The 13,496-nt window shown below is 44.7% G+C and overlaps 1 protein-coding gene across 1 annotated transcript in view; it reads left to right on the top strand.

The window, feature by feature from the left end:
• The first annotated feature begins 2,097 nt into the window (after window positions 1-2,097).
• CAPN6 (calpain 6) overlaps window positions 2,098-13,496 on the top strand; it is a 67,133-nt gene continuing 55,734 nt past the window's right edge. The window contains exons 1-3 of the mRNA XM_063347258.1: window positions 2,098-2,252; window positions 12,026-12,111; window positions 12,943-13,117. Of these exons, the coding sequence (XP_063203328.1) occupies window positions 12,953-13,117 (165 nt within the window). The 5' untranslated portion in view covers window positions 2,098-2,252; window positions 12,026-12,111; window positions 12,943-12,952. The remainder of the gene's footprint in view (window positions 2,253-12,025; window positions 12,112-12,942; window positions 13,118-13,496) is intronic.

The following is a 13,496-nucleotide window of genomic DNA, read 5'->3' as shown; positions in this document are numbered from 1 at the left end:
ATCAATGCAAACCAGCCTAGAGGAGTGCGTAGTGGTGACACTCAGGACATCTTCAACAGGGAGGCTAACGGCTGCTGGGAACATCCAAGGATTTCAGGTACTATGTGGGAAGGTTAAACTGTCTGCAATAAGTGAAATCTCTTTCCAGACCACAGCAGTATATGTGAGCATGTCTCTTTGAATGCTTTGGTGTAACCCCACTGAATTATGAGCTTTTTTTTGGCCATGGTTCTGCAGTGAGACCAAATCTGTCTGATTGCTCTTGGTTGCTGCCTGTGTGGCTCATCTTGCTGCCTGTCAGAAGAAGTCCCTGTTTCTGACAAGACTTCCAGCAAGAGCAACTCCTCAGCCCTGACAAATTGCATACAGTTCTTGGATTATGCCACCAGATTTAACACTCATATGAAAAAGTTCTCATGCTTTTGTTCCATATTGGATCAAAGGCAGCTACTGTGAGAACATGTTTATATAAGCTGTCAATATTTATTATCAGCTCGCAAAAAGTAGAATTTTGTTTTACTTGTATGGAATTTTTCATGTTCTTCCCTCAAGTGCGCAAATGAATCACAGTACGCGTGGTATATATAGGCAGACGTCAGCTTTTTATTATGACTTAAACTCTGGTCTACTTACTCAATCATGAATTGAAAACACATGGCTTTAGTATGTAGGGCTTTTTTACTCATTAAATGCTAAAGCTGTAGTGGCAGTTTCCAGGGACTTTCTGTCCAAATTTCAGCATGCCTTCAAAAGGAAGTCGGGTAAGTGCTTTGTAGGAGAGCAAACATTCCTGCAGCGAACCTTGCAGTACAGAAATTTATGATACTATTTAACACTTTGTCTTCAGAGTGTTTTCTGGATGCAACTCATCCCCTGAGATCCAAGCTCCTTTAGGCAAATAGGAGATTTGCTGAATAGCAAGGTTTGGGAGAAGGAATGGACCTATTTGTACATTTAGACGAGTTATGCTAAAATAAGGAGGGCTAAATGGAGGAGGCAAATTGGGGAGAAGATTTAAAACTCCTGGTACAAATGAAATTTTGTAATGTATTTTGAAAGGGTCCTTGTTCAAGAATTGGACTACATTTACTAAAATATAAATAAAAGCCACATAAGAGTAAAATAAAGGTGTTATAATCCTCAAATAAGAACAATTTCATGTCAAATTAATCCAAGTGTTTAGGATTTACCTAAAATGAAATTGGGTCTGAGCAGAGTACGGAGAGAAGTTTGTTTCACCAAACCCATTTCTTAATGAGAATTTATTTTTGTCCTATTTTTTATTTTGCCACAGCACACAGAAATGTATTATTTTATGAGTTCCAAATTATATCATTACCCCCATGAAGCAACATATCTTCCTTTACTAGCACTGGGAGAAGAGCAACGTGGGATGAGTGCTTGAGTGAGGATGGGCAGGCTTGTGATGGATCAGAGATCGAGAGAGCTGGTTCGCAGTGGTGCAGAGCCCAGGAGCAGCTCAGCCTCCTTGAGGACCTCTGGACTCTCTTCTGTGTCTCTCCCAGGTGGGGCTTTTTCATCATTCAGATTGTTTAGCCCTCCACAAGTGAAATGAGAACAGCAAAATCAGGCAGTTCTAGACCGTGAACAGTCAAGCCAGGAGAAAGTACCCAGCAGTGTGCGAGAGACATCCCTGAGGCTCTGACAGGCTCACTGCAGTGCTCAGAGTCAAGGGCATGAAGCCACCCGTTGGGTTTTGCTGCATCTCCTGGTCTGTAGAACCCCATCCATCTGTGAGTCCCACAGAAGCCCTGGGCAACTCTTCTCCATGGCCTAGATGGACCGTATTGGAAGGGGCACACTGAGGCAGAGGCATGGACACTGGCTTTATTCAAGTGAGGAACAGCATGCAGCCTAATATGGAATATCATTTTTTTTCATGGTGCACATTAATCTGCCCTGTTTTCCATGCAAAAAAAATGCCTGAAACTCTTGCCAAACAGCCTCGCCTCATCTCCTTCTTTAAAAGTTCATTCACAGTTACAGCCACAATTGCAGCTGACAAACGGTTTAGCGGGAGTAAGCAAGGCTCTGCGTTTTGGGTCAGCTGGGAAGGCTTCCCGGTGTCCCCGAGACTCACCACTGGAAGGGTCATCCCGAAGCACACCCCCCTGGTGATGTGATCTTGGTACAGTCCAAAGAGTTCCAGGTTGAGGAGCCGAGGGGATCTTTGTTTGCAGGAGTCATTCTGGAGTTTGATGTGCCTCAGAGCAGGGACAGACCTCAGCCAGGTAAGTGCCAAGGGCAGCCTGTAAACTGGTATTTACTTGATTTGCACCTTTATCACCAGGATGAAAACTCTCTGTATTACTAGTACTGAGCACTTCAGCCAGCACAGTGAGAAAATGCCTTTGCCTCCTGCAGTAATGTACATTTCTTTCAGAAAGTCACATGTTGACTCTGTGCTAACTCTGAGCCACACGCTTATTGTGATTTATTGCAAAAGCATGGTTGCTCTCATTTCTTCTAGGATAACTAGTCTAATGCTAGCCTTCTCTCTACAGGCGTCATTAAGAGTTATACCAAATAAAGGGGCCAGACTGATAAAGTGTGATTTGATCTCAGTGCTCATATAATTCCATTCTCCATACTGTCTCTGATCTTCGAAAATACTGTCGGTTCTCTCTGTGGATTCTTTCATTGTGAAATTCAAGTGGGTATTTTTTTGTTGTTCTTGTGAAGGAGATTTTTTTTTTTTTTTCTACTGTGTCTAAAATAAAAGATAAGTGGATACATAAAATAATGGAGTGGCCTGATAGAGAGTTACCCATTAATTTGCAATCATGGTCTTTTTTTAAACTAACTTTTATGAAAAGGCAGAATGGAGAGATACTGTAATTCTGAAGAAAGCTGGTTCCTGTGGTTTCAGCACAAAAGCTTAGCTTGAACAAATCAACCGACAATTGCTGTTAGGATTTTCTTTAGAGCTTGTTATTGATCTCTTGACTTGGATTAATGTTAATTGTAACAATTTGCATCTACCATACCAAATTACTTTTTTTAAATTCAAAACTGGAATTGTACCTCTCTGTAGTTAGCTGCAAATTGTTCTGGTCTTGAGGCTATAGTGGAAGCCACTGAAGGTCAAGTTTTTTGAAGTATGCAGTTACCTGTGCACCTTGGAAAATCCTGTCTGCCTGCATATCCTCAAAAATGTGTCTCCTAGCCACTTTGTGTCTTCCCTGAAAAGAGAGACATTGTATTAGTTCAGCTAGAGGATCAAGCTGTACTAGGATTGGATCCCATGCAATATACGCAGCCCAAAACAGGATTCTTTTTCCTAGAGAAACAAAGTGGCAGCATAAAATGATCAAGTGCCAATTGCTGTTCTGAAACAGAAATGGCCATCCTGAGTCCTGTTGAAAAGGTAGCACGTGCTCACAAAGCTTGTGCACGGTTGTTAAAAAAAGCATTTTCATCTTGCATTTCAGCTGCAGGCAAATGTGCACATCTTGATCTGTAGTGTTGTATATTCATCCTTGTACCGTCACCCTGGCTGCTCCAGGAGTCAGAGACCCTCAGAGTCCGGATGCACAGAGAGTTTTGAATTTCAAAATGCTGGCTGAGATCTAGCAAAGGACTTGAGCATCTGCAGTGGGAACAGAGGCAAAACACTGGGGCCTTAAGGCTAGGATGTAATCTAAAAAACTTGACTTGAGCTACTGCTTAATGCCTAAACTGTTAAATGCCACGTACGCCTATAGCTTGTGGACTGTGTGTGGCCATAGCTTAGTACACGCTTGGTACAACAGAGCTGCTCGGTGCACCGGGCATTTCCAGTCGTGGCTGCCAAACAAGTTGCGCCTCTGGCTGAGCCCCTTGGGTTCTTGGTGCAAGGGGCCTTCCAGCAATTTGCTTGTTACATGTGGGCAGGACTGAGAGCCACACACAAAACACAGTGGCAAAATCCCCCACTTCTTTAGTCTGGTTGCAGGCAGCGGGGCAGCATGTGCTGCTTTTTGACAGCAGTAGCCTCTGCCTGAGAGCACTTGCTGAGAAGTAATTCTCTGTTCGGTGTGAGCAGTCAGGCTGCTGGGCTCCCCTCTGGAGACTGACCTTGGCACCCAGCTGCAGCCCTTCTAGCAGCAGGGGTGCACGGCGGGGGACGGGGAGCTGCAAGTGTGTCTGAGCTCAATCCCTGGCAGCCTGGTCCTTACAGCATTCAGTTGAATTGAAGGAAAGGCTTTTGTCTCTGCTCGCAATGATCTTTTAGCATTTTAGCCATTGAAGGTTTCATCTGGAAACTGATCAGTTGGAGGCAAAAGTCTGGTCTGCTGCTGACTCCATTCCTTTTTAAATCTTTGCCTTTGCCCAAGGGGAGAGAGAAAATGGTTAAAAGCTATTGCACAGGCAACTACATTGGGATAAACTCTCACAGAAAAGGCAAGGGGGGGAGAAAGGGAGTAAAGACTTTACCCTCTCTGAGTGTGTTCTGCCAGGATTTTGAGTGGTTTTGACCATGAAATCAGTATTGTGATGCTGAGTAATCCCATGCACACATGTGTGTTGATTTCACTGTTTTCAAGCTGAAAAGATTACACACACCCCTGACCATCAGCCCTACAAATTCAGCTTCCTTCTGCTGATGCCAGATGCCTTCCCCTTTGGGCATAATCACCTGTAAGTGCGGTTTTTCTCAGCTGCTGTTTGTTCCACCTGTCCAGCCCCAGCCCCATCGGTTCACGCCCTGAATGCTGGACTAGCTGTGTTTCTTACTGTGGGATGGGGGGGCTGCAGCGTGCAGTTAGCCAGCACCTCACACCCAAAGGGCTGCAGAGCGTTTGCAAGGCTTGAGCCTTGACTACAGCACTCCCTTCGTGAAGGCTAAGAATGGGTTTGCATTTTAACTTACCAGGAACTAACTGGAAGAGATGTGGGAAAGAGAACAAACTGTGAAAATCAAGGCAGGGCTCCTGGCAGAGCTCCTGCTCAGCTCACAGATTTATGGGAATGGCAGGCTTGGTCCTAACTGACACCCCCCCTCCTGAGCCGTTTGGCTTGGACACAGGCTTTGCAGTACAAACTCCCAGCTAAAGTGCTATAGAAAGTCTCTCTGTCCCAGTGAGACCTGAGAGAAACATATGGTTAAGCACCGTGATGTTGCAGTACAAGTGTTGTGATTAATTTTATTGTGGTAAAGCTTTGTTTTGTAGCCAGATGATTCTGCCAGTCCTTGATGTTGTCCATGAAAGCAAATGTGTTGTGGCCAGTCCTGTTCCTGGTGTCCGGTTAGTCTCCCCCACATTTCTGCTCAGAAGTGATAGGATATGGGCAGACATTCTCAGACAAAAATCTGTGCATTTTCCTCTCTAATTTTAATGCTAAGTGTGGCAAAACTGCACAGCAGAACAATGTTGGCACCTTCCTGCTTCTATGTGAAGACAAATGCTTGTGTCCCCTTCTCTTAGCCAATTCTTGAGCTGAGCTAGACAGAGAAACCTTTATATGGCTATTAAAGTACTGAGTTACAGAGGCCATAAAATAGCCAAATTAACCTTATTTTCTTGAAAATCCAAAAGCTGGATGAAAGAAGGGCTAATGCTGCACAGTTGTGGTGTGCCGAGAGCACACAATAAAACTTGGTATTTCATCTGAGCAGTGAGAGAGCATTGCCATCCAAAACAACTGGTAAGCCCTGGGACCACGGTCATTAATACTGGGCCGGGTGCTATTACATTATCCTGTGCAGCCAATTTGATCCAAGTTGAATATGCTCTTACTAATGCAATTGCATATCCACACAATACAGGTTTAGTGCTGACCTTGTACTTTTATACTGGCTTACACAGAAGAAGAGAGGATACCCAATCCAGCATAAAGACTCCCAGTGCAGTCAGAGTGCTGAACTGTTTAAAGAAATTGAATGAGTAAATTTCTCTGATAGCGATGCTCTGTGTTACGGGCAGTGATGCTTCTGATGCACGTAACAGCCAAGATCACAAAATCGCAATGTATGTGAAGTAAAGCTTTTCAATTGCTTTAAATTCCCCTGTACTCTTAATACAAATTTGCAAAGTCACTGCTTTGTAAGGACCTACGATCATTCTGCGCAGGAAGAGAAGGCAATAACCTTTTCCAGCTGGAGCCCTGGAAGTGCCTTTAATTAGTTTTACAGAAAACCAGTTCAGAGTAATTTAAAGCTCTTGGCTGCAGGGCTGCTTTTTTGGAAGCACTCACTGATTTGATAGCTCTGAAGCAAGCTATGAGTTTGGAGAAAGAGATGTTTGTGTAAATACTAAACTATGTTTGCGAACAGTTAAATACTTGAGTCCTTGTTTTGCTGTCATAGTCCAAACAGTGGCTTCAAGGTTTGGTGATAAAGTAGCATTGAAAGACCGGAGTTTAGAATTGGGAGATGTTTGTGCCTCGTCAAGATAGTTGCCCAACTGCAGTTACAAAAGAGAAAGCCGAGAACCAGGTGTTGGTTGTTATTACTATTGGTAAGGCTACTGTTTGCATGAAACAAAAACAAGCTTGGTACCTGCAAATGGATAATAATCTTAAAACCGGGATGTTGCCCTAGAGCATGGCATATGCTGTGTGTATCCTTTCTGGCATCCCTCCGTGGTTTTCCCAGTCTGGGGATCCTGGAACAGAAGGAATGTGATCCTGAGGCTGGGGTGTGCCTGAGCTTGGGCGGTTTCACCTCAGGATCCGCTTAGTGGAAGAAACAGCTTCATGGTCAAAGCTGTGTTCAACTGTGACCTTAAATACTGGCTAGAAATGCACTTTGCCCTTTTAGTCCTGGTGCTGTGCGTGGAAATTCCTGAGTCCTGCAACTGGAACAGAAAAGTAAGATGCATAATAAAATTTATGTGTTACAACATGCCAACTCTCTTCCCTGAAGAGGAGTTTCATCTAGAACAGAGGGTTCACTGCAGCTGCTTGGCAGTGTTTGCCTTTGGGACTGAAAACGCTGATTTTTGTTAAGGCAAACCCAGCTCTGTGCTGTCCCTGCGCCCCTCCTGCAGGGATGGGAGCGGGAGGGATGCTTTTGCATGCAAGTTAGCTCGCTGCTGAGGGCTGCAGTAGGTTTTACAGCTGCAATAACTTTTCTCTCTGACTTTTTACACTGTGTGTCGCTTAGCTACCCAGAGTAACAAAAATGGGCTGAGAAGAGACGACTTCTTCTGTTAGTTTTTGTGTGCTTATTGCATGAATTTAATGGTAGCAAGGATGTAATTTTAACTCAGACATGTCTGAACAGTCAGTCTTGTTTGTTGTGGATCTTCTATGTAACAGCTGGGGAAGAGAAAACTTAAGACAGGAAAATGTGAGTGTAAGGAAATACTGTTGGGTGATGGAAATAATACTTGAAGCTCATCTCAATGCCCTTGTGAAGAACTGGATTTCAAGTGAATGTCCCTTTAATTTAAGGCTGCTAATAACGCCAGGAGCTGGTATTTGCCACTATGTCGAATGTGATTTAGCTGTACTCTTGCTGGCTCCAACAGGGGAAAAAACATCTCTGAGTATTAACTGTAAGTAAAAATGAAACGCTTCTATTGTCAGATCAAGGAAGGGACTCTGTGAGCAGAGCCTGATTGAAAAGGGGACCTGCACTGGCTTGTCTTCACTGTTCTGCTGAAATCCTTTTTCTGATCAAAACAGGAATCTCACTGGAAAAAGGGAGGGTCAGAGAAAGACGTTAAAGCTCAGTGATTGAAAGCTGAGAGATGTGGGCCCTCCTGTGCCCTTGCTGATATCAAGGGGGATTGCCATGGTGCTGTAGAAACCTTGGGGTCAGCTGTGGAGCAGTTGTGCTGCCCAGAGAGGTGAAGTGCTGGGCAGCTCAGCTCAGAGGCTGGAAAAGAGAAAAAGCAAAACTGTGATTGTATGTGGTCAGGGAAATAAACCAAAAATATAAGAATGGCTGACCTGTAGAGCTGTTGAGGTTTTTTTTCCCCACTTCCTCTCTCTTCTTTCCCTCCCCTGGAGTGGTCTCTCTCTCTCTACAGAGCAGTAGAAGGTCTCTGAACTTTGGTATGGTATTTTTAGGACCGTGCTTCTTAGCCCTCGTTACACTGTGCACAGCTCACTCTGCATCACATGACAGCGCAGGGAGTCCTGGAAGGAGCGGCTGCCAAGCCGTGCTTGGTGTTTCCTTGGCACAGCTGAACACTATGAGTGTCAGCCGAACCAGAGGTAAATCTGTTGGGTGCAGAGCAGAGGAAGCCGTGCTATTGTGAACTGGAGAAAGGAGGAGGGAGTGTCGTTCTTAGTTTGGGAGCTTCGATGTTCAACTGAAGGTCAAAAAGTGGGAGCTGCTTCAAAAATAAACCTTGGAGTGGGAGCCAGGTGCCTGCTGCCATGTCCTGGTAGGTGAATGCCCCAGGAGAGGAGGGGCTCAGCTGTGGTCCTTCATCCTCAGTCCTCAAACCACTCAGCTATTATATGGAAAGTTCATTTACATTCTTTACTGTGGACTTTCCAACTAGAAAAAGATAGTTCTGTTGCCTTTCAAAAGGGTGGTTTTGGGTTCCTGCGAAAATAGATTCCTACTAGTTTCACCAGATGGTGATGGGATATCAGTTCAGCTCCAGAGCTCAGTGTCTCCTGAGCACATGGAAACCAGTCAGCAGCCAGGCTGGGCAGCCCTGGGCACCCGAGTCCCTTTCTAAGACACGCATTCAGTCATTGGCTCAGGATGGCACAGGGATCACAGAGAGGGGCAAGGTTAACAGCCTGGGAGAAGCCTCCTCCTTGTCAGTGTTCCTCTTGGTGAGCACTGCCCTGTGGAGCCCAGGGTGAGGCAAGCAGCAGCTTGATTTCATGTGCTGTGCTTTATTACTGCGTTCTGTGCATTGCTGTGAGACTGGCTGTTGTGTAATGGGGCGTTAATCCTGGACGGACTCACTTTCTAGTCCAGCAGATAGAAGGGGAGAAAGGGTGGGGGAATGAGGTCATTAAAGACCTATCTCTATGAATTAGGCAGTGACAGCTGAAAACCTTATCAACCAAGGAGCTATCTTAAAAACAAGTGTATCTTGCAAATAGGCTTGGTTTAGAATGTTAGTTAGCTCGTAAGGAATTTTTAATAAGTAAGCATGCCAGTTATCATGAAATAATCTATATCCCATCCAAATTAGCCAAACTATTTAATTTTTTTTGTCCCTGAGCTATCTTTGTATCATTGAACTCATCTTGGCCACCACGGTTAAAGATAACAAGAGGTTCTTTCAGTATATCAATAGAAAAAGGAAGACTAGGGAAAATGTAGGCCCACTGATGAATGAGATGGGCGCCCTAGTGGTGGAAGACACAGAGAAGGCAGAGCTACTGAATGCCTTCTTTGCTTCAGTCTTCACTGCTAAAGCTGTCCCTCGTGAATCCCAGGCCCTGGAGGCAAGGGGGAAGGCCTGGAGAGAGGAAGAGTTTTCCCCAGCAGAGGAAGATCAGGTTAGAGACCACTTGGTCAAGCTGGACATTCATAAGTCCATGGGCCCTGACGAGATGCACCCGTGAGTGCTGAGAGAGCTGGCAGATGTTATTGCTTGGCCACTCTCCATCATCTTTGAAAGGTCATGGAGAACAGGAGAGGTGCCTGAGGACTGGAGGAAGGCCAATATCACTCCAGTCTTCAAAAAGGGCAGGAAGGCGGACCCAGGGAACTACAGACCAGTTAGTCTCACCTCCGTCCCTGGGAAGGTAATGGAGCGACTCATTCCTGGATGTCATATCCAAGCACGTTCAAGAGCAGGAAGTTATCAGAAGTGGTCAACATGGATTTACGAAGACTAAATCATGCTTGACCAATCTCATACCCTTCTATGATGTTACAACTGGTTGGCTAGATGAGGGCAGAGCAGCAGATGTCATCTACCTTGACTTCAGCAAGGCTTTTGACACTGTTTCTCATAACATCCCCCTTAGGAAACTGAGGAATTGTGGACTAGACGAGGGGACAGTGAGGTGGATTGAGAGCTGGCTGTGTGACAGGACTCAAAGGGTTGTGATTAATGGAGCAGGGTCGAGTTGGAGGCCTGTGACCAGTGGTGTCCCCCAGGGGTCGATACTTGAACCAGTATCATTTAACGTATTCATCAACGACCTGGACGAGGGGACAGAGTGTATGCTCAGCAAGTTCGCTGATGATACCAAATGGGGTGGGGTGGCTGACACCCCAGAGGGACGTGCTGCCATCCAGAGTGACCTAGACAGGCTGGAGAGCTAGGCAGAGAAGAACCTAATGAGGTTCAACAAGGACAAGTGTAGGGTCCTGCACCTGGGAAGGAAGAATGTCAGGCACCAGTATAGGTTAGCGGTGGACCTGCTGGAAAGCAGCTCTGAAGAAAAGGATCTGGGGGTCTTGGTAGACAGTAAATTATCCATGAGCAAGCAATGCTCCCTTGTTGCCAAGAAGGCCAACAGAATTCTGGGCTGCATAGGGAAGAGTGTGGCCAGCAGGTCAAGGGAGGTCATTCTCCCCCTCTACTCTGCGCTGGTGAGGCCACACCTGGAATACTGTGTCCAGTTCTGTGCTCCCCAGTTCAAGAGAGACAGGGAACTACTGGAGAGAGTCCAGCGTAGGGCAACAAAGATGATTGAGGGGTTGGAGCATCTCCCTTATGAGGAAAGGCTGAGAGAGCTGGAACTCTTTAGCCTGGAGAAGAGAAGGCTGAGGGGAGACCTTATTAATGTTTACAAGTATCTAAAGGGTGGGTTTAAGAAGGATGGAACCAGGCTCTTTTCAGTGGTTCCCAGTAACAGGACGAGGGGTAATGGGCACAAGCTGGAACATAGAAAGTTCCAATCAAATATGAGAAAAAAACTTCTTTATGGTGAGGGTGACAGAGCACTGGAACAGGCTGCCTAGGGAGGTTGTGGAGTCCCCTTCTCTGGAGACTTTCAAGACCTGCCTGGATGCAGTCCTGAGTAATGTGCTCTAGGCAGTCTTGCTTTAGCAGAGGAGTTGGACTAGATGATCTCTAGAGGTCCCTTCCAACTCTAAAAAATTCTGTGATTGACAAGTTGTTGTGCACTTGAATTTGAAAAACTGATTTGTGGGGAGAAGTAAGTCTATTTGGCTTGTCCTGGGAAGCCATCTGCTATGTGAGATGTCTTGTGACTTTTTTTGGTGGAGGAGAGCTAATTAACAAGAAAATAGCCCTTAAGAAAAAGGAATTTGCTAAAAATGACATAGTACCAGTGAGACATTTTGGTTTTGAACAGTTTATTTAAGTGTAGTTCTGTTTTACTGAAGCGGGATAACACAGTTGCTAAGGGGCTCCATGGCCCAGTTCTGGAAAGGGGAGCCTTGGCTGGCTGAAGACATAGGAACTTTTCCATCAATTTCAGCATCATCAGGATTTGACTCAAAGTCATTACAGGCCTGATATATGCAAAATCTATTGCTGGATTTTTGCTCTAAGAAAGGATAGAGAATGAGCTGGCATTTGAAGATTTGGCTGGCTGAAAAATAAAGAATAAACTGGTTCTTTGTCCTGTTGCTTTGCAGTGTAAGATTCTGCTGATAGAAATCAGGTGGTAGATTCCTCTGAGTGTGGTTAGGAGGCTTTGGAATGGGTGCAAGTATGGCAACAAGGTAGAAGAGCACTCCTGAATACTCTTCTCATTCCCATGAGTGAAGGCATTAGAGCAGCATTTCTCATCCTTGAAGGACCATTTATTTTGGGGCGAGGGGGAGGGGAGGGAGGGAGGATGTTAAAACCATCCCTAGACTATTTTGGCCACGGTAGCTTTCACTCACAAGGAGCGTGAGGCATTTCCAAGTGTTCCTCATTACTCTTCTGTACTTCTCCCATTGTGCTCACTTGCATGCCTGGAAAGGCTTGTGCCTAGCTTGGTTTAGTTTTCTGCAAATTTGTGGAATCTCATCCAATTCATGCTGCAAGTGCCTCAAGGAGCACGAGCTGAGATCACTGCAACAGGACACAGCAAGTAGGCTGCTAGGACAATGTGATGCCGTGCTCTGTTGCATGCGTGTTGTTTAATTCTGATGATCTGACATCAGCACAACCTGTGTTTGTCTTTATTGCTTTAGATAACTCAAGGAAGGGGAGATACATTTCTAACCTGTGGCAGGAAGGAAGAGGAGAGGAACTGACACACAGGAGTGTTCCGAACAAAGTAAGTTCAGATACTGTCTCCGCTCCCTCTCTGGAAAGAGGTAGCATCCCTAACATCCTCCAGACTTCAGACTGACCTAAATGATCTCTGTAGTTGATTTCTGATTTGTAGAATGTTTCAAAGAAACTTGTTTGAGCTCTGTGGCTGTGACTGTAAACTTCTCAGGTTAGATAGTCACAATTCTGGGAACTAAGGCCTGAGAGCAAGTTATTTCGGGTTTTTGTTGTTGTGAAGCTTTTGTTTTGTTTTTAATTCTCATCAGTTATTTGCAAATACTTGCTGCTTCTGGGAATTCAGTTCCCTGAAATATAACATAAAGTTCAAAGACAATAATACCAGCCAAAGCATTGTCACTTAATTTAAGATGCAAAACTCTGGAAATCTGGTTTTGGTTTTCTTTAGGCAGAAGAGTTGGAGTAGATAATTACAGCTTTAGTGGGCAGAAGAAGAATGTGGAACAGAAAGATGGTCCAGCCCTTCACACATGGTACAGACTGAGAGCCAAGCCACACTCTGTTACCTTTCCAATCAATTAGACAAAGCAAAATGCTGGGTTTGTGCCTGGTCTGGTCACTATAATGTCTTTCCTGATAAGAGTTCTGTTCAACCAAAAATACCATCCTAATATATAAGATCTTCTTGGGTTTTATGGTTTTCTCATCTACTATGTGACATAATTTAATTTATAATCTGTTTTTTTTTTAAACAGAAATCAGTAATTAATGTTGTTTAGAACAAGTTACGTGCCCTGTTAAAGATCAATGAGTGGTATCATCTATGAACTTTAGAGAGCCTTCATAACTTGCACAAGCCAATATTCATCTTATCTAGGCAGAAAGATATGTCTTCATCAGTGCAACTCTTCAGAGATCAGAAGTACCACGAGCTGAAAGGGCAGTGTATCCAGCAGAGACGGCTCTTTGAAGATCCTGAGTTTCCAGCCTCAGATGAGTCCCTTTTCTATCAAACAGCACCATCAAGGAAAGTTGAATGGAAGCGCCCAAAGGTAATTGTTGCTCTCCTTGTGAGGAGGTGCTGTTTGTATTGTTCCACTCCTACTGTCTTCTCTGTGCTAACACACAATTATGTGAGTGTATTCTCCCTCCCTTTTTCCGTCAATTTCCTGTCACTGTGTGATTCAGACAGCAGCCCCTCTGTGTCACACTGTTGTCTGAAATGAAAGTCATGCCTTACCGTAAAAAGACAAAACGGAAGCATTCTGTGCAGCATAATCATGCTTTTTACTGTTGATGGCTCTCTAATAGCAAGCAGCAGTGCAAGGTGACTTCAGCCACAGTGATATTTAAATCAGGCCTCTATTTAATTAAGAATACTAGTAATTAAGACTATCAGTAATAAGTCAGTGAATACAGGAATATATTCTG

Source organism: Chroicocephalus ridibundus, chromosome 9 (assembly GCF_963924245.1).
Source record: "Chroicocephalus ridibundus chromosome 9, bChrRid1.1, whole genome shotgun sequence".
NCBI classification, from domain to species: domain Eukaryota; kingdom Metazoa; phylum Chordata; class Aves; order Charadriiformes; family Laridae; genus Chroicocephalus; species Chroicocephalus ridibundus.
The sequence above is the reverse complement of the archived record's forward strand: the minus strand, read 5'-3'. Positions and strand labels throughout refer to the sequence as shown.